The sequence below is a fragment of the Andrographis paniculata genome, unplaced genomic scaffold, assembly GCF_009805555.1.
Source record: "Andrographis paniculata isolate CXL003 unplaced genomic scaffold, ASM980555v1 Contig45END, whole genome shotgun sequence".
NCBI lineage: Eukaryota > Viridiplantae > Streptophyta > Magnoliopsida > Lamiales > Acanthaceae > Andrographis > Andrographis paniculata.
The window spans coordinates 543264-562605 of NW_026137579.1; the positions used below are offsets into that span (position 1 = coordinate 543264).

General features: G+C 35.7%; 5 protein-coding genes across 12 annotated transcripts; 3 read left to right on the top strand and 2 right to left on the bottom strand.

Moving 5' to 3' along the window:
• The first annotated feature begins 616 nt into the window (after positions 1 to 616).
• On the top strand, positions 617 to 4983 carry LOC127251936 (FRIGIDA-like protein 3). Its single transcript, XM_051275893.1, has 4 exons — positions 617 to 870; positions 2167 to 3213; positions 3714 to 3892; positions 4355 to 4983. Exons 2-4 carry the CDS (start codon positions 2178 to 2180, stop codon positions 4769 to 4771), a joined length of 1632 nt encoding a protein of 543 aa, XP_051131850.1. The 5' UTR covers positions 617 to 870; positions 2167 to 2177; the 3' UTR covers positions 4772 to 4983.
• LOC127251937 (uncharacterized) lies at positions 4173 to 8357 on the bottom strand. 3 transcript variants are annotated; one of them, XM_051275896.1, is made up of 9 exons: positions 8232 to 8357; positions 6431 to 6593; positions 6222 to 6326; positions 5941 to 6075; positions 5803 to 5853; positions 5558 to 5651; positions 5379 to 5463; positions 5114 to 5275; positions 4173 to 4767 (listed from the first exon to the last, which is right to left on the bottom strand). In XM_051275896.1, exons 2-9 carry the CDS (start codon positions 6494 to 6496, stop codon positions 4755 to 4757), a joined length of 711 nt encoding a protein of 236 aa, XP_051131853.1. In that variant the 5' UTR covers positions 6497 to 6593; positions 8232 to 8357; the 3' UTR covers positions 4173 to 4754. The 3 variants fall into 3 exon arrangements, with proteins under 3 accessions (XP_051131853.1, XP_051131852.1, XP_051131851.1); XM_051275895.1 differs by having other exon boundaries at positions 5989 to 6075; positions 6431 to 6553; positions 8232 to 8351; XM_051275894.1 differs by having other exon boundaries at positions 6431 to 6553; positions 8232 to 8351.
• An 810-nt stretch (positions 8358 to 9167) lies between these two features.
• Positions 9168 to 11758, top strand: LOC127251938 (uncharacterized). The gene is made up of 2 exons (XM_051275898.1): positions 9168 to 10440; positions 11365 to 11758. Exons 1-2 carry the CDS (start codon positions 9256 to 9258, stop codon positions 11521 to 11523), a joined length of 1344 nt encoding a protein of 447 aa, XP_051131855.1. The 5' UTR covers positions 9168 to 9255; the 3' UTR covers positions 11524 to 11758.
• A 110-nt stretch (positions 11759 to 11868) lies between these two features.
• On the bottom strand, positions 11869 to 16750 carry LOC127251939 (uncharacterized CRM domain-containing protein At3g25440, chloroplastic). Of its 6 annotated transcripts, none has more exons than XR_007838991.1 (5): positions 16581 to 16750; positions 16174 to 16471; positions 13720 to 14127; positions 12560 to 13297; positions 11869 to 12418 (listed from the first exon to the last, which is right to left on the bottom strand). XR_007838991.1 is itself a non-coding variant. In XM_051275899.1 (4 exons), the coding sequence occupies exons 1-4, from the start codon at positions 16682 to 16684 to the stop codon at positions 12773 to 12775; spliced, it is 1335 nt and encodes a 444-aa protein (XP_051131856.1). In that variant the 5' UTR covers positions 16685 to 16750; the 3' UTR covers positions 12459 to 12772. The 6 variants fall into 6 exon arrangements, 1 of the variants encoding a protein (XP_051131856.1); XR_007838990.1 differs by having other exon boundaries at positions 12553 to 13297; XR_007838992.1 differs by having other exon boundaries at positions 11869 to 12424; positions 12553 to 13297.
• On the top strand, positions 12857 to 18027 carry LOC127251940 (calmodulin-like protein 3). The gene is made up of 2 exons (XM_051275901.1): positions 12857 to 12961; positions 17397 to 18027. Exon 2 carries the CDS (start codon positions 17411 to 17413, stop codon positions 17879 to 17881), a length of 471 nt encoding a protein of 156 aa, XP_051131858.1. The 5' UTR covers positions 12857 to 12961; positions 17397 to 17410; the 3' UTR covers positions 17882 to 18027.
• The last annotated feature ends 1315 nt before the right edge of the window (positions 18028 to 19342 follow it).

Sequence of the window (19342 nt, forward strand, 5' to 3'; positions counted from 1 at the left end):
GATATTTTATGTATTATAAATAGAGATGGTGGATGTAATGTTTTTTTTTATAATGTAATAGATAGTTGCTATGAAGACTTATAGACCCTATATGTGTAGTCATAATTTCATGTTCGTGGTATGAAATTATGAATACCAACACTGGTGTGCTGATGATTCGGCGCTTCTCGTTAAATACATCTCCCGCAAAAATGAGAATCCTGATAATATTTCAATGAAATTTAAGAGTGTAATACTACTACTTTATTCAATTTATATTATATAAAAATAAAAATAATATATAATGTATTTAATTACAAACAAATTAAACTAAATTGTTCTTTAAAAAATAAATCACATTAAAGATATACAAACACAGCCTATGATGTGTTTCGTTGTCGGTTGACAATCAATTTGCAATGTTCCTAAACATTTTTAACTCATCTTTTTCAAAAAATTTTATTATGATGTTTCCTCTCTCACAAGTAAATGTGACATTTTTTAAATAAAAAATAAAATTTAAGGGAAATTTTCCATTAATATTAGGCCCATTGGGCTTTACGTTGGACCTAAAAATTGAAGCCCAATAGGGGCATGGGCGGTGGGGAAATAGCAAGTCCTGGAGTGGCAGGAGCAAAAAGCACAGGTCAAAGGCTGAGTGAATGAATGCATGTGGTGTCAGGGCAAGAGTGTATGAATCCTCACGTTCCCCAACATTCCTTCACTTTCCTGTTTTCTCTATGTTTCCGTCGCTCTAGGGATTTGCATTTGCTCTGGTATGCGCTCCGCGAGATGCCGTGAGTTTCAATTGTTCGCCGGTACGCTGCTTCTCTTCTTTGTCCCTGCTTCGTTTGCTGCCTCCCGTGAATGTTGAAGAATTTCGAGAATCTGGTGAGGTTTCCGTCTGCGTTTATCAGTTTTGAATTATTGCTCTACATATTTTTCCTTGCGTTTAAGTTTTTAACTTCGCGGTTTGAGATTTGTTAGTTGCTGTTGTTGCATTATAAGGAAATGTGGAGTTCAACGCGTGCTATGAAATGAAGATATTTGGTTTAGATCTTCGTTTCTGACTAGTGATTTTTCACTTTCGTCTTCGTTGTTTTCACTTAGCATTAGGATTTTACCTGGTGTTTAATTACTTCTTTAGGTCACTTCTTCTTGTTCTTCTGGTTATTTAATCTCCATCTCTTTTCATTCACGAATTAATCGTTATCAAATGCCCTATATTTGAGTTCTTTGATACATTTATATATTAATGTGAATAAGTTAAATGTAATCTTTGTTAGACTAATGTTTATTGTACCATGTTAAGCACAAACTGGTCATTTATATATTTGTAAATTTTTTATTTTATTAAATTTCTGGATATATTTTTATGTCATAAATTTTACAAATTATTATAAAATATTGGAAACACTATTAGTGTAATAACATGACATAATATATATTTTCTCGGATGATATGTACAAAAAATTTCAAACCCTAAACCCTACATATTCATTTTAGCATGTAAAGAATTTATGTTAGTGGGTTCGAGAAACCTTAAGGATGTTTTCATTTTGCTTAAATCAGATCTTGTTGGACGTCATGTACATTTGTCTCTGTTATTTACTTATTTATTTTCAAAATGTTAATTCATGTTCATGGACGCCATTCAACATATTAAGCATTATCTTATTTTTATCAAATTAAGGAGTATCAACAGTTGAAAATCTGTTACTTTTTTTCCCATCAATAATTAAACTAAATAAAAAGAAATGAATGGGAAAAAAGGCTAATTTCGGAAATCTTGGTTTGTTGTTTGGCATTTAAGGTGTGTTGGCTTTGAAAATTTTGGAATAGAAAATAGGTCTTACTATGATGTTTTTAGTGAAAGATAAGTGTATAATAGGATGTTTTAAATAGAAAATAGTTGAATATGAAGTCTTTTAAAGTTACATAGTATTTTTATTATAAAATAAATAGTGTGAAAATGGATGTGAAACACAAACCAATTTATTGTAGAGTTACATTAACTCTATTTACTTGGAATTTGGTTTTAGCTTCTATGCAACCCTCACGCCTCCTTTCAAAGATACATTATTTTTTCTCATAAAACATCACATTCAACCATAAGTCAAAACCAAACCCGGAATCAACAAACACATAGTATCTATTATAAATCTACATTTTGATTAAACTTTATAGGTCTCTGTGTCATGGAAGACAACTTATGTGCTGCTGCATTAATGGACTCCACAACCTCTAAGATAGAACAACTACAAAAAGCATTTGCTGAACTTGAAAGTCATCGGGCAGTCAACCTCAATTTGAAATGGAAACAGCTTGAGGAACATTTTCATGGGCTTCAGAAATCTTTGAAGAGGCGATTCAATGAACTGGAAGAACAAGAAAAGGATTTTGAAACAAAAACAGCTGAGTCCAAAAGGATATTGGAGGAACGGAAAGCAGCTGTCGTTGCCAAGGAGCAAACTTCACTTCAGAAGCTTCAAGAGCAGCGAGATGCTGCTGTCTCGACCATTTGGACTACCAATAAGAAGATTGAGAAGCCTATTTCTTTGGATTTCAGTGTCACCAGCTGCGAGGACCAAGTCGAAGCACGGGTTGATGACCATACAATGCCTGTAGTTACTAAAAATAGGATAAGTGCTATCAAGAAACCTCATGAACATATAAATGTGCAGGTGAAGTTTTATCCTGAGCTCATTAAATTGTGTCAAGAGATGAATTCTGATGGACTCCACAAATTTATATCAGACAACAGGAAGGATCTCGTTACATTGAGGAATGAAATTCCTATTGCATTGAAGGCTGCACCAGATCCTGCCTCTTTAGTTTTAGACTCTCTTAATGGTTTCTATGCTTTAGCCTTAGATGTTAAAAAAGGGTCGAACCTTCTAGGCCTCCGCAGAACCTGCATTATGCTGATGGAGTGCCTTTTCAGTTTCTACCAGAACGCAGGTGCCCACTCTATTTATGATGTTATTTCAGAAAATGCTAGGGAACGGGCAAAATCCATAGCTGAAGAGTGGAAACCAAAGTTAGATTATCTTGATATGGATGCAAGCAACGGGAATTCCTTGGAGGCTCATGCCTTTCTACAACTTCTGGCTAGTTTTGGAATCAGTACAGATTTTGATCAGGAACTTTTGTTCAAATTAATTCCCATGGTGGCTCGCCGGCGGCAGACAGCTGAGTTGTGCCGCCATCTTGGCCTTTCTGATAAAATGCCAGGTTGGTTACTCTGACTAAGTAAATTTATTGGTTAAGATTCCGTTTTACCCTTAAAAATGGTTGCAAAAGTCCTTATCATGAATGCCATATGTGAATACATATGCCCGGCATCTTTATAATGTTTGATTGTGTTTGAGCTGATGTATTTCTTTTATCTTTATGTTAAAATGTCACATACCATCCAAGAAAGTTGTGGCTGAAGGGTAAATTTCAATTATGAAACCATTTTTTTTTTTTTTGTCATTTGTTAAGGCTATTTATATATTCAAAATTATTTATGTATGTTAGATTATGTTTATCATTTGGTGTCATATATTTGCTTGCCTGGAGGATATGATGCTACTTTCAAAATTGTCTCAAATCCTAATACTTTCATTTCTATTCAAAGTAGCTCATTGTTTTGTCCTGGATTAATTTTGTTCGATTTAATATGCTTGAATCCCAAAATTTGGTTCCTGATACTATGGCCATATTATTTAAGTTCTTTTTCGTTCACATAGGTGTGATTCATGTGTTGGTAAGAAATGGACGACAGATTGATGCTGTCAACTTAGTCTTTGCTTGTGAGCTCACCCATCAATTTTCACCAATCTCATTGCTTAAATCATACTTATTCGAGGCCAAGAAAGTACATTCGGTCTCCAAATCTGGAAATACATCCCCAGCTGCTTCTTCACAGGTGCATATACTATACCTGTCCTCACTTAATATGATGGTGAAGTTATCTGATATATATATATATATGCATATATACACACATATTCTATATATATATTTCATGTTTATATTTCTCAAAATTTGATTGGTTCCCTCTATTTTTCTTCCAACTTTGAATTTTCTTGTCCATAGTTTTATTTTTTTGATACTTTGTTTTAAAAAATAGCTGCAAAATTTATCATCACAAATTTAGCAATGTATTGAAATCCTTGAACAGAGATTGGTGATTTAACGATTCTCTCTTATAATGCACTTTTGTACGAATGAATTAGAACAAGGTTGGTGATTGAACTTCAAATGTTACATACACCAACCATAATACATAATGTTACATACACCAACCATAATACATGTGAAATATACAATTCATATATGCAGTGGATTACATATAAAACATATTGATTTCTCTTCTCTTCCCTTTCAGAATGAGAAAGAGCTGCTGCTAGTACTGAAAAGTGCGATCAAGTGCATTGAAGACCACAAGCTCGAGAGCCAGTTCCCCGTAGGTCCTCTCCACAAACAGGTGCTGGAAATCGAGAAAGCCAAGGCAGCCAAGAAACAAGAAACAGAAGGTGCAAAGCCACAGTCCAAACGATCAAGGGCCAATACCATCGCCCGAATTGCTAACGCTCCCAATGATAAGAACCACCACTACCCAACAACTGAAAGGTACCCTCACTACGTTTACTATGCAGCTGCACCGGAGCACCACTGCCTCCCATCATACATCCACGCCCGACCCCATCCCCATCCCCACCCCCATACCCATACCCCTGCAGTTTACAACTTCTCTCTGAGCCCGGCCAACTTTTTCGGCTACCAGGCTATCTACATGCACTGATCCATTTCAAAGGTTAGTGTTTATTAATCCTTTAACCTGATTTTTTTTAGCATATTTAACATGCTTGCGCATAGGATTTACTGTTAATTAATTTGTAGAAGCTGATTATATTAGCACATGTATTGTTTCAGGTCTTTTAATTTAGTGTTTCTTCCATTGTTGACATTTGCTTTACTTCTTATTATTACATAGAAATGGGTTGGGTTAGACCAGATTTGGACCTTTCTCGATTAATAATCTCACATCATTTATATTTATAGCACAAAACCCTTCATCAATCAATTAGGGGTCATATAGAAGAAGAATCTCATAAAGAGGGTAGAATATTGGGCGTCAAATTACCTGGTCTGGGTAGAGGAAGCATCAATTATAATCTCTGCCAGCTGAATGTTACCACCTCCCAAATTGGATGCCTTGTTCGAAGGCAAGAAAGAAAAACCATCGAGAAGCTTTGTGCATTTTAAACCCCATTTCTCCATTAGGAACTCGATGAGGTGATGCCCACTAGACAGATATATATGCATATTGTATTTGTTACAAGTTAGAAGAATTCATAATATTACCAAGAAATGAACAAGGAAGTCGACATGGTTGATGGTTCAAGTACCTTCTGTTGTGATATGTGGTGATGAATACAGAATCCTGGCATTTCCGGAGTAGGAATGTCACAGTTGCAAACAGATCCTCAAATGCTGAGCACAAGCACACGTTGCTAGTAAGAGAAACCGAACCAAAAATGAAAATGAAAATGTTGCAGCTAAGAAGGGTTCCATCAGTCTTACATACCACTAACATTATATAACACATCGGCTCCAAGGATGATGTTAGGGCACAATGCAAACACATTTGCATCCCATAGACCCCAAGTGAGCCCCGATACCTGTTGCCAAGATAGTGCATGAATGAATTACTGTTATTTGGTTGGTCCAGTTCAAGGTCAAGTGTTCGAAGTTGATAGAACATGAATCAGATGCAGAATCGACTCATGACTGACCAATTGCCCAGTGAAACAACAAGGAGCGATCACTTACCTTACAGTTGAGATTGTTCAACTTGCAGACATTCATCATATTAGCCAGCACCTGGAGTTTCATTAGAGAAATTGAAACTGTTAAAAATGGATGAGTAAATAAATACAATTCATACAAAGCAATTAATCCTATACATACGATTGTTTTGTTGAAAATTGCATGGCGCATGGAGTTGGGAAATCGAACCTCGGATCTATTTGAATCGTCGGTGAGTGTTACATCTGCGCCTACTTTAGCAGCAACTAGCCCGGGCAACGAAGTTCCAGCACCAAGCTGCAGAAGAACACAAAAATCAAAGGAAGAATATAAGAAATGGTATATTCACACACATATATATGTGTGTGTATATATATACAGTATATAGTATATAGAGTCCCAAAAGAATATAAGGATAGTGAGTTGAGGTGAGGTGACTTTACCTCGACAACGTTTGCCCTAGAAAACCGTGACTTCTTTTGCCATACATACTCGGCTAGTATTATGCTACAGGGCCACACAAACAGTCCATATTCTTCTTTCATATTCTGCAAGGAGACATCCAAATACGCTTAATGTTTAATATTTTGGTTTCGCTTCCCAATCCCATTCTCTTGATCTCAAGATACACAAGTGAAACCACGGTTGATACCTCGATGATGCTGATGGAGAAACCATCCTCATTGCTGCCAAAATAATGTTCAGAAGATGTGATCATGTCTAGGTCGGGTGACGATTCAGCAAAGTCTTGGCCATCTTCTTCAGACGACAGGGCCTGGAATGGGGGCAGAATCTCAAAGGATGTAATTTAAAACCTATATCAGGAAAGAAAGAATTCAACCAGTTTTGAAGATCAGGAGAACTCAATGCTCAAAACTGATTTGTCAGAAAGACTTGCATTATAGATGGTAATTAGAATCTTCATCCATAGTTTGAACAGTATGATGGCTTCTGAAGGCGTTAGAAAGAAAATTACCAAGAACCCAAAATATTAATTTTCTAATACATATGGAATATGATATTCCATCATCCATATTCAAGTGTTCATATGAGTGCCTAGTTACATTACTGATCATTATATATTATGTGCAAACTACATCAGATAAATAAATAAATAACCCAAAATCACTTATATCTTAGTTTATGTATTTAGATGTAAATCAATACAGAAAACTTAGCACGCATAATTTACTAAACATAAATCCCACAAAACTAGCTTTATTTGTCTTATATGAACATAGAGTACTCAACAGTGCAAGAAAACAGTCAAATCATGACCCTCTCTATTCTAGTTCAAATTTACTTGTATTCTTGTACAATCATTCACCCAACACTTTTGAAAATTAAGGATCAATCTTTATCATCAATCATATGCTCCAATTATTATACATATATAAATCTAAAAAAATAATAAACAAAATCAAATCAAATAAAGCTTCCAAAAACACCTACTGTATATTGCCACGCTCCGAGGTTAGAAACACAGTATTTGTTCAATTTAAAGTAAAACACAATATGCTTTCCTTTCACAGTTCTTTGACTTATTGATTTCATTTTTTGGTAGCATTTAAATGAAAGTGCAATAGCAGAAATTGAAATTGAACACAATATGCATAAATTTGCTAACACAAAATCAATTTGGAAAAACATATATTTGACAAAATTCAGCGAAGATAACTTCAAAATTTCTGAGTATATTGAAATAATCAAACAAAAATGTTCTCCTTCTCCTGGTAAAATTTGCACTTTTTAACTGGTAGGCCTGTCCATTCTCTCCTATTACCTAAATCTTCAATCTGACAAGATATAACACAATGGATATATACACAGACTTTAAAATTTGAAAGTTCATGAAATCAAAAACGCTATAACTTGACCGGAATTTGACATGCAAAACTTCAATCAATGTCCCAAAATCTAGATACACACTCCTCCTTGTCAGATACCAGCCGAATTAGAGTATGCATATATGCAAAATTTTGCATAAGTTACAGTCATTTCTTTATCGAGAATACCTACTTGCAGTTTCCCCTTTCTCCACCTCTTCAACCAAAGATGCATGTATCTCATTTCAAGGAATAAAACTGAAAAAGGCTTTCATGCAATTCACTCTAGTCGAAAGATTATCTAGTTCATAGTAACCAGTATACAAGTAGAATCCACTCTAGACAAAATACTTACTAATTTTTCACACATAATCAAACATTCCATTTCATCAAAATTCATCTTACGAGTAAAATTAATCTACAGCTTAAACATCAGCTCAAGCGCGTGAACACCAAAAACAAATTATCAAAGTGACCACGCCTCCGCACCTCATAAACCTTTATACTTTCAATTATGAAGAAAATAGCATAAGAGAGGCCAATCGTAATGAATTATTATCCCTAAAATTACCAAATACACTACGTAAACGAATCTCCCCTGAAATATATTTATATCTCTGTAGTTACCTCATTATCATCATCTTCATCCGTCTCCAACTTCCTCTTCTTGCTCTCGTCCGTGGATGCCATTAAAAGTTGCTCCACTCTTACCAGTAGACGACGGTTGCCGCCGCTGCTTCTCCTTTCTTTTCCACTATATATAATAACGACAATAATGACTTTAAAATGAAATATAGAACAGCAGTTTTCATAGGCCCATTATGCGAGGCTCAATAACAAACCTTTAACCTACTATAGACCATTATACGAGGCCCAATAACCAACCTTTAACCTAATATAGGCCCATTATGCGAGACCGAATAACTAACCTTTAGCCTAATATACGCCCATTATGCGAGGCCCAAAATCCAACCTTTAGCCTAATATAAGCCCATTATGCGAGGCCCAATAAAAACCTTTAGCCTAATATAGGCCCACTGTGTGGGGCCCAATAGCCAACATGGCCTAATATGGGCCCATTATGCGAGGCCCAATAACCAACATCCTATGTAGGCCCATTATGCGAGGCCCAACAATCGATCTTTAGGTTATATAGGCCCATTGTGAGAGGCCCAATAATAACCTTAGCCTAATATGGCCCATTATATGAGGCCCAATAACTAACATTTAGTCTTATATAGGCCTATTGTGAGGGGCCCAATACCTAACCTTTAGCCTAATATGGCCCATTATGTAAGGCCCAACAACCAACCTTAGCCTAACATAAGCCCATTATGTGAGGCCCAACAAACAACCATTAGCCTAACACAAGCCCATTGTGCGAGGCCCAATTAACCAACCTTTAGCCTAATATAAGCCCATTATGCGAGGTCCAGCCCATTAACCAACCAAAGCCTAATATAAGCCCATTATGTGAGGTCCAATAACCGACCTTTAGCCTAATAAAAGCCCATTGTGCGATGTCAAATAGCCCATTAACAGTTCATATTGTGGAGTCGATCCCCGATCGATATTAATCTTCCTTTCGACAAAAATATTACTCTGAACCCTAATTCCTCTTTCGGTCTGTAATTGGGATCCGATTTCTCGTATGGATTCTCTGCTCGCAAATTACGCCTCCTCAGATGAAGACGACGGCGAAGAACAACCGCTGCCTACAGCGCCTGCGGGAAAGCCAGGGAGATCGAAACCGGAATCGATAGCCGGCGGCAACGTGGACGGAGACTTTCTTCCGGATTCCGGCACGAGGCGCGGCGGGATCTTCGGTTCCCTACCGCCTCCGACGAAATCATCACTTTTCAATTCGCTTCCCCCGCCAAAATCCGATCATTTGCCTCTCCCTAAGCCTGAAGGAAAAGTCGATCGGAGAGCAGAAGCAGATGAGCGCGAAGGGATTTCTAACCCTAACCCTAAGTCATCGTCTTCTACATCGTTGTTCTCTTCTCTTCCTTCGCCAAAGTTGACTGCGCCATCTTCTTCTTCTACCAGCTCTAAAAAGGTTGTTCAATTCAGACCTCCGACGATGACGAGTGCTTACGCCGCTCGTGCTGACTATGAAGATGATGATGAGGAAGAGGATGAAAAGGAAAGGCAGAGGAAGAGATCAAAAGCATCGTTGTCTACATCTTCTGCATCGTCGTTCTTGTCCAGCATTCCTGCCCCCAAGCACTCAACAACATTAGGTGCACTGCCCTCGGCATCCGGTACTGGAAGGAGATCCATGCTTGAAACTGATACTCCAGCCTCCAGTGCAAGTACAGTTGGGGCCGAGGTTGCAAATGCTGATGATGGATATACGAAGGATCAGTCTAGTGAAATGGTGTATGACTATTCTACCCAGGCTTATTACAGTGGTTATAGTTCGGTCTCCAGCAGTGGCGTAGGTGTGAATTCAGATGGTTTGAGTGGCGAAAGCCATGCTTATTATGGCACTTATAACGTTGGTTCCACAGCAGGAGATGATGCGAATGTTAACACCAATTTAGGATCCTATGAAGGTGTTGATTATTCCTATGTGAATGAGCAAAATGTGGGATATACAGATTATGACGGTGGTTATGGTAATAATGCACAGTATGAGGATAATTGGGTCACTGTTTCTGCTGTGCCTGAAGCTTCGGGAGTAATTGAAAATGTCCTGCCGGTGCCTGGGAAGAGGGGCAGGAAAGATGTTCCACCACAAATAGTCGAGGTGAACCAGGATGAGTTGATGAAAAATCGGCCAAGACAAGACCAGGTCAAATTAACTGGGATTGCATTTGGCCCAGCATATCAGGTAGTTTATCTTATGTTTTTTATGCCCATGTGAATTATCTACTTGAAATTCAGCTTGTTTTTTTATAAAAGTAAATCTAAAGATATTAGGTATGATTGCAAATGTTTGAATTTTTTAAGTGTGTGTTTAAGATGGGTTGAGGAAAGAATTATGTTAAGACAAACCTGTGTGTCCATGTAACCTAGTAACCGGAGAGTTTTCTGTTTGTGCATACTCAGAGGTGTTTTATATGATTATTGGGCATATAATAGTTTGTAACATGTGAGCTATAAGATTTCGCATTATTTTCAAATTATAATTGTGTTATGACTTAGGGTTATTGAAGAGAAAATTTATTTGAATCAATAAAAATAGAATACCACAGAGAAATAATAAAGAATAAAATAGTAATTATCCTAAGTGACTACGGCGCTTCTCCCTCTTCTAATATAGACCTGACTTTACCCAACTCCATAACAAGTTGTCTTGAGCTTTATGTTTGTTAGTGAAGAAGTTGTGGTTTTATGCTCTTCGGCTTTGTACTTGAGAACTATTCTGTGGTATAACGAAAGTCAGGGTGCAATTGTGGAAAGCTCTCATGTGTTGTGATTTGATTAGATATAGTTAGCACCATCTGTTTGTTGTTGTCTTTGGCATGTTTTCCATTGCTTAAGTGAAGTGATCTGAAAAAACCATTTGATGTTTAGAAGCCTATAATTGCCCATAGTGTTTTTTCCAATCAAAATATTGGTGATCCTCTCTTTGAAAGAAGAAGGTTCTTGAAACATTTGCCTTCTTCATATTGCTATATATCCTCTGGAATAAATTATATTAAACAAACTTTTGTTCCCTTTTCTTTTTGATCCATACTCTAATGCCATTCTTTCACAGTAGTGCAAAATTTCTTGCATCTAACATCATCTTACATCCTATGTTATCGTGTAGCCTACATCAACTAAGGGTAAACCCACAAAGCTGCATAAGAGAAAGCATCAAATCGGGGCTCTGTATTTCGACATGAAACAGAAGGAGATGGAGCTGGCCGAGAGACGTTCTCAGGGCCTCCTCACCAAAGCTCAAACCCAGGCAAAATACGGATGGTGAGCTCATTCGCAATACCACATTATACTCCAATTCAGCTTTTTTGCACTGCCCCCTTTGTGATTGTAAAGCAGAATGTTTTCACTTTTCGCAACTCTCTCAAATTAAAATCTATTGTCATTACATTTTGCTGTGCCGCTCAATTATTATAGCTCGCTGTGGTGTGGATTATGGTCAGTTTTTAAGTTGCAATGCAGTGCCGATTGTGTTGTTGCCTTAGCTTCTGCATTGTGCTTTTTATTTCTTCTCCTATTGTCTACCAAAAAGGGAGACATTTATAGCAAGGCAATTGGGGTGAGTTATGGATTTTAAGAATCTTAACCAACGGGTTTATGATTTTATATTTTTTCAATTTTTCACAAGCTTAACTATATTGTAGTACTATCTTTCAACTTACTATTTTTTTCAATTCACAATTCTTCGGCCCATTGACATCCCTAAACATTAATGGCTTTTTATTGTTCTTTCAAGCTTTGTTTCCCAAAATTGTAAGAAGTATAACAGACAAGTGAGATCTAGGTTAGTTATCTAACATTATGCATACAATTAATTAGCTGAGGAAATTGTGCTACTGCCTACAAAATGTAGTCTATACTATGGTGGTTTTGGACATTGAAGAAACAATGACAATTTGATAAAACATGAGCCGGGCACAAGTTATATATATACATAATGTAAAAAGCTTTGTAATTTGCCGGATGTTAAAAAAGATAACGTATCGGTGTTACCTGAGGACAATCTGCAACCACATGAAGGATGGATTCAGACCGATCTCCGCAGATAGGATAAGTAGAGCTATTCAATGATCTGATTAGCTTCTTGCAAGTATCCGCTGTTCCTAAATTGTATTCCTCCAGTAATCCAGATGAGATGTCTTTAAGATGTGTGATCCCATAAACTGCAACTATAGACAATTTTGGTCATTATTAGTATAAATAGTTAAACACACAAGCAAGTATACTAATAATCTAAAACTTTCCAACTTATATCAATCAGATCACAAACCCATATATTGGGGAGCTACAGCTTCACCTCTTACTTGGTATAATCGTCTCCACATTTGGGATAAGTTTGAAAAACCAGAGGAATAACTCTTTTTGCTCATCAAGTAATGTAGGCAGGCTTTGTTGCAGAATTTTATCCATCGAAGCTTTGCCTCGCTCAAATGATGATTAATGCTCCAGAAATCAGTTTAGCATACAGACAACAAGTAGAGAATTTCCATCATCCAATATACGCAAAGGGCACCTATTTATTTCCTCTTTTTCTTCAAAAGTGAAGCAGCCCGCAAAACCAGTCGATCAACCTCATCAAGGTCTTGCGATTCCTCCCCATCTTTTTCAGACATCCTTTGTGTTCTGGAATCGGCTGATATTTGACGCAGGTGTTCTTCAAAATCCTGTCCGTTGTCATGCACTTGAATCTTATCCAACTCATCAAGGTAAAGAGGCTTTTCGGGTTTCTCCTCATTCTCAGCTTCTGAATCCATCTCAAAAATATCGGATAGAGACTCAGAATCTGAAATCAGATCAGAATCTGCACTTGAATTATAGTCATCAGTTATGTCACTTTTAGCCAGTAGTTCTCTCAGCCTTTCGGATCCCTCCAAAACTTGGCTAGAGTGGCTTTCCAAATTTTCGTCGGCCGTATGTTTTTCTTCATTCACACCAATTTTTCTTTCGGCCTGAGCTCGAAGCAGCTCCAGATCTTGCTCAAGTTTTGGGATATATCTCCGAATAGCCCTTAGAGCATCCCTATACTTGGATTTGTCCAAAGCCTGTATAAATAAAATAATAACAATAAATAAATAAAGCCATGAAAATAAAAAAGTATACAATATTTAACATTTGAAAGATGATCATACCATTTCATTTAAAGTATCAAAGTAACACAAGACATCATCCAATACGAGGGTAAGATATAATTATTAGTCCTTTTCAATTTTTACATTTATGGAACTTTTAGTCACTCACTCATTCAGGCAATGTTCCCTTATAAGACCTTAAACATGAAAATTTTTAAATGTCCAGAATTGTTCGGCTATAGCTTCAACTAAAAGTTTAGATTGCTAAAGTGATGCATGATTCTCATATTTATTTAGTTATTAGCCATTTCAAGAAAGATAGCTTTATGAATCTTTTAACATTGATAGCTACAAATATGAGTCGTACAACTATGGAAAGATATAAATGAGAATACCTTCTTCCTGGATAGGGTTATCCTTGGAGACATTATCTCTGTAGGGGGCTGGGAGTAGTTCTTCCCTCGATACATGATAATCGTGTTGTGATCCTGAATATCGAGCACAATCCCACCACTCAACCTCGCTAGCTCTGAAGCGATGCCCTCCACCTCCTTGGGAGAGAAAGTCTTCACGATGACTTTCAAAGTCTGGTGCTTCTTCCAATGCAAGTGCATGTTCAATATGACACCCTGATATATCCCGCGTCTCCCAACTGGGACATAATTCTTGCACTTCTCTCCCATCTTCAAAAAGTAGAAGTGTTCTTCGGGAGTCAATATCTCGGGATCATGGGTGGTTTCGGAAGTGTGTTTAGGTATGATTTTTTCAAGAGCTTCAGTTAACCTCTGTTCTTTTCTTCTAGCCTTGGTAAAGCATCAAAACCGCTATAAGAACCATAAAGTTACAAGTGCTAAACAAAGAAAATTGGGAAGGACATCCTAGCTCTTCTTCTGCAGTATACTTAAGGGTGTGTTTGTTTGGGGGATTGGATTTTCAATCCACTATTCATCCCATTTTTTCCCCCAAAAAACATCAAATCAAACACCTATTTTTCATTTTTTATATTATACTAAAAATCAATTTTACATTCAAAACGTCACATCATACAACTATTCAAATTCAAAATTTTTACTATTCAAATCCCAACTCAAAATCCAAACCCCCAAACAAACACACTTATAGAAATCAACACTGGTTATATTGCAGATTAGAAATCAACACTGGTTATATTGCAATCATATATTCATTCTTTCATCAATGCCATAGAAAGACAACTTGTTTCTACCATAAAATCGTTATGGGATTAATCCGGCGAAGTGTAAATGGCAGAGCGTACAATAAGTATGGTAAGACTTTTCCAATGACTAAATGATAATAAGACAATTAAAGAAGACTACACTCAATTAGGTTATCAAAGGCAACCAGGTGCAGGAATTCACAAACATGACTAAAACAAAAAAAAGATATATATTTCATAATATGCAAAACAACTTGAAAGATGGGTGTTAATCACGCCAAGCATCATCAAGATTAACAAACTTTGATTTTTCTCACTCTAAATCTTCAATAATGGAAAGCATACAGCTTTTTTCCAGAAAAGAACAGTGGTACACTATTCATCTTTATTTTAATTAAACTCATCAATAACTCAAGCATACTGAAGCACTTTCCCAGCATGAATAACTCAAACTTGAAACTATGAATAAAAAAAGATAATACCGGTAATGTCCAAATTATAGTTGAAAATTCATAATCACCCAAATATGTTGCTAGCAAATACCACAGTTCGCAATCCCCATAACCACAATTCTTACTTCGTTAATGGCCAATGTACCAACAACCTTTTCATAAAAGAAACAGTACAAGTATAAAAAAGTTTGAAACTATGAATAAAAAAAGAAAATACCGGTAATGTCCAATATTGAGACAATATAATGGGGGACTAATTTATAGTCTATTAGCCTTCAAGTTTCCACTAATGTATAAATTCACTGTACAACTAAGCCATGTTTACTCTAATGAGAAAAAACATTAGGCCCCATTTGATTTGAGGGATTTGGGTTTAAATTATTTCAAATGATTCCATCACATTCACTAATTTCATTTGGCAATGCGATGAATTTCAAATCATCATAATTGGTTGTGGATTACAAATCCATCCACTTTGATATTTCAGAAGGTCATTACATTTCAAATACTTACTGCAACCAGATGGTAGATATTAATTATTTAGTATTGCAAAACCAAAGTAAGTCAAATTCATTTAAATTTACCCTCAAATCGAAATCCATCCAACCAAACGGAGCCTTAGAGAAAGAATAAGAATAATTACCCCAATATTTCGCTAATTACTCAAGAAATGAATCCCATCAAAGTTTCTCATCGATGAACGAACACGTTGTCAGGTTGAACTAACAACCTAATCCTCAACATAAGCATAGTCCTAAAACTAAGTTGATTGATAAAAACTCTAGAAGTTTGTTTAGCATTAGACTCATAAAAAGGATCCCAATGAACCATACAAAAGAAAGTGTACACGACAATAGTCGGATGAGTTCAACACCAACCACAAAGAACCAAGCACATACAGCCTACTACATACATACATACACGTACAACCATGAAGAACCAAGCAGATTAAGTCTACTACACACACACATATATATAACTAATAAACAAAGGAGAGTTATAAATTTCAAAGAAACATAATGATTAAGCCAAGATTAGAACATATTTCTACCTTCCCCAAGCACATACAGCCTACTACATACATACATACACGTGCAACCATGAAGAACCAAGCAGATTAAGTCTACTACACACACACATATATATAACTAATAAACAGAGGAGAGTTATAAATTTCAAAGAAGCATAATGATTGAGCCAAGATTAGAACATATTTCTACCTTCCCCAACTTGTAGAGGATTTTTTCTTCAGGAGTCATTCTTTCATAAGTCGTCTTCTTCTTCCACCTGAAATGCTTCAACCACCTCACCATCGCCCTCTTTCCCTTCAGTTTCTTCCTCTTGTTTACCTCACCCTCACCACCCTGCTCCATAGGTCGCTCCACATTTCCCATAACCCGACCCGAGTGAATCCACTGAATACCCCCGACGTCACACCTTCTAGCACCTATTCCCCAATGCCGCGAGTTCCAGCTTCCAAAAGCAACCGGAAAATTCTTCTCGCAAATATTCAAATATCTAAACCAAAATCATAGTCGAATCAAATTCTGCTCAACCATTTCACAATAAACGCAGATATCACGTAACTTTTTATACTAAATCCCTAATTAAGGGGGGGAAAAAGCACCTAGAACTCCTAAATGCGAGGCGACCATGAGCACAGGACGGCGCTAGGGATGGAGACTTGGACAGGAAGCAGAGAGATTTGCGTGCTAAAGATTTCACCGCCATTTTTGTCCCCTCCAGAGTTCCGCTGTCTCCTGACTCTCAGTTCTGCGCTGTTGCCGTTGAATGGCGCTGAAAGTTGGAATGCACTTTTTTGGGCCTTAATTGGGATTTTGGGCTTACAACTTTGGGCCTCCTTTTATACACCTAAAATAAATTGCCATGTTAATTTAGAAACGGTATAATAATAATAAATACGAGTAAATAATTATTGACTTTTATGCATTAACTCTTTGATATTTTGTTAGTGGAATTATTTTGCAATGATATTTTTTTTTAAAAAAAAGTATACTAAATTTTATGGTCCAAAAGATTCTTAATACTCTTATCATTTTATCGGTGTTTTTTTTTTTTTTTCGTGCTTACATATTTATTTTTGTAATCTATAAATTATATGATCAATATTCTTTTATTGGCTACCCATGTTTCCCGCCACTTATTTATTTGTATTTCTTTTTTCTGCGGCGTTTTATTTTTAATAGCAAGAAATCTGAAATTCATTCGCGACTTTTCGAGAGAGAGTTTGCGTTTTGATTATACACAATTCTGCTATCGGATCCATTCCTGGAGATAATCAATTGGCGTTGATCTGTGTTGATTCATCATTCCGAGCAGTTTCATTTCTATTTCGGAGCAGTAATTGCAGGAATTTTCATCTTTTTTTGCCGCGGATTTTTTAATTTCTGGTAGGATTGAGGTTTTGGAATCTGGTTGCTAGGGTTGAATTTTGACATGGAAACGGCGAATTCAGACCTACAACGCGTGTTTGCCATGTTTGATCGCAACGGCGACGGGAAGATATCAAGGAAAGAGCTGAGCGAATCGCTGGAGAGCCTGGGGATCCACATTCCGGAGAAGGAGCTCGGGCAGATGATGAAAACAATCGACACCAACGGCGACGGATACGTCGATATAGAGGAGTTCGGAATTCTCTACGCGACGGTTATGGAGGACGACCAGAACGGCGACGAGGAAAGCGACATGCTGGAGGCGTTCAATGTCTTCGACCAGAACCGCGACGGATACATCACGGTGGAGGAGCTACGCTCTGTGTTGTCGTCGCTGGGGTTAAAACAGGGGCATTCGCTGGAGGATTGCAAGCAGATGATCACCAGAGTCGACGTCGACGGCGACGGTAGGGTTAATTTCGACGAGTTCCGGCAGATGATGAAAGGCGGCGGATTCGCCGCGTTGAGCTCGTGATGTTAAACAGCGAACTGTTCCTCAGATAAGCCTTTCTTCTTTGAATTTCTACGGTTTTCATTCCAATTAGGTTCGAGAAGAAATGAAGAATTTTCATTTGTGCAGTGGATACGTATAACTGCTGTACATACATACGATACCTTGGATTGGAGAAACACGTTGTGTATAATTTAAAATTATACTTCTATCATTATACTCCTATAATTTAAAATTTTATTAATTTTTTAATATATATACAATAAAATATCTAATTTTTTTATTTGTAATAAAAATTAATTTTATATTATAATATCACATTAATATTTATTTATATAATGTAATAGTACATTCTTTTAAAATTTAATTTTTTATCATTCAAACTATTAAACTCAACTTTCAAACATAAACAAACATACTCGTATTCCACCGTCTCACATATCTTTTCTATTTTTAAAATATAATTATGCACTTTAATCTCATTTTAAATTTAAAATTTTATAATTTTCTTAATTTTAATTAAACTATTTTCATATCTTAATCTTAATCTATAATTATTTTTACTAAATAATTATTATTTTTACAAATACACTTCTAAATTACCTACTAATTATACTTTACCTAAATTTTCGTATCTACAGTGATAAGCCAAAATATCCGGAACAGAGGGAGTATATAGTATTTATTCAAGAAATAATCCTTATAAATATATAATTATTCGAGTCCATGAGCTGCAAATAAATAGAATTATTAATATCAAAAGTGTAATATGTCAATTTTACATTTAAAATATACATCAATACATATTTATATCATTATCATACAATTATTCCAATTCAAATTTCAATCCAAAATCCAAACTTTCAAACAAACACACAATAAAAAATGAACAATTATGTTTGTTTTAGTTGTAAATTAAAATTAATTTGAAATGTTCAGATATTAATTTGAATTTTTTGTTTGAATAATGTTTGATGTGTTTTTATAAAATCTTTTTTTATTATTTTTATTCAAATTTTAAAAAACTGTAAAACACTTTCTTAAAAATAATTCGAAAGCAATATATATATTTATCAAGGTTATTTTTGTATATATATATATTATTTTTTAAAATTAATTCTAAAATAATGGATCTTTTATTAATTCAAAATAAGTTGTGATACATTTATCATTTTTATTAATTAAATTAACCCATAATTACAGATTGCTTTACATGCATGCCTAATAACATCAACCATTGAGCACTAGTTTTATTACATCATTTGCTTCTTGTCACATTATGAATGAAGATTATTTGTGTTTGTTTGTATTTTTTTCAACTCTATCATCAAATTAGTTATAACTTATAATAAATTATACTTTTTATTAAAAATTATCATATAAATATTTGTCTTACAAAGATAAATAAGAATTGCATCAAATACTTCTTCAAAAGATAATAGTGAAATACATTCCCTTATTAAAGTAAATAAATAACATATCCTA

Coding starts and splice junctions, on each gene's coding strand:
- LOC127251936 (XM_051275893.1), top strand. CDS start 2,178: ATGGAAGACAACTTATGTGCTGCTGCATTAATGGACTCCACAACCTCT. Junction 3,214..3,713: donor CCTTTCTGATAAAATGCCAG/GTTGGTTACTCT, acceptor TCGTTCACATAG/GTGTGATTCATGTGTTGGTA. Junction 3,893..4,354: donor CCCCAGCTGCTTCTTCACAG/GTGCATATACTA, acceptor CTTCCCTTTCAG/AATGAGAAAGAGCTGCTGCT.
- LOC127251937 (XM_051275894.1), bottom strand. CDS start 8,294: ATGGCATCCACGGACGAGAGCAAGAAGAGGAAGTTGGAGACGGATGAA. Junction 6,327..6,430: donor TCTCCATCAGCATCATCGAG/GTATCAACCGTG, acceptor GTCTCCTTGCAG/AATATGAAAGAAGAATATGG. Junction 5,652..5,802: donor TGAACAATCTCAACTGTAAG/GTAAGTGATCGC, acceptor TCTTGGCAACAG/GTATCGGGGCTCACTTGGGG.
- LOC127251938 (XM_051275898.1), top strand. CDS start 9,256: ATGGATTCTCTGCTCGCAAATTACGCCTCCTCAGATGAAGACGACGGC. Junction 10,441..11,364: donor CATTTGGCCCAGCATATCAG/GTAGTTTATCTT, acceptor GTTATCGTGTAG/CCTACATCAACTAAGGGTAA.
- LOC127251939 (XM_051275899.1), bottom strand. CDS start 16,684: ATGGCGGTGAAATCTTTAGCACGCAAATCTCTCTGCTTCCTGTCCAAG. Junction 16,472..16,580: donor CTCGCATTTAGGAGTTCTAG/GTGCTTTTTCCC, acceptor ATTTTGGTTTAG/ATATTTGAATATTTGCGAGA. Junction 14,128..16,173: donor TCCTCTACAAGTTGGGGAAG/GTAGAAATATGT, acceptor TGCTTTACCAAG/GCTAGAAGAAAAGAACAGAG.
- LOC127251940 (XM_051275901.1), top strand. CDS start 17,411: ATGGAAACGGCGAATTCAGACCTACAACGCGTGTTTGCCATGTTTGAT.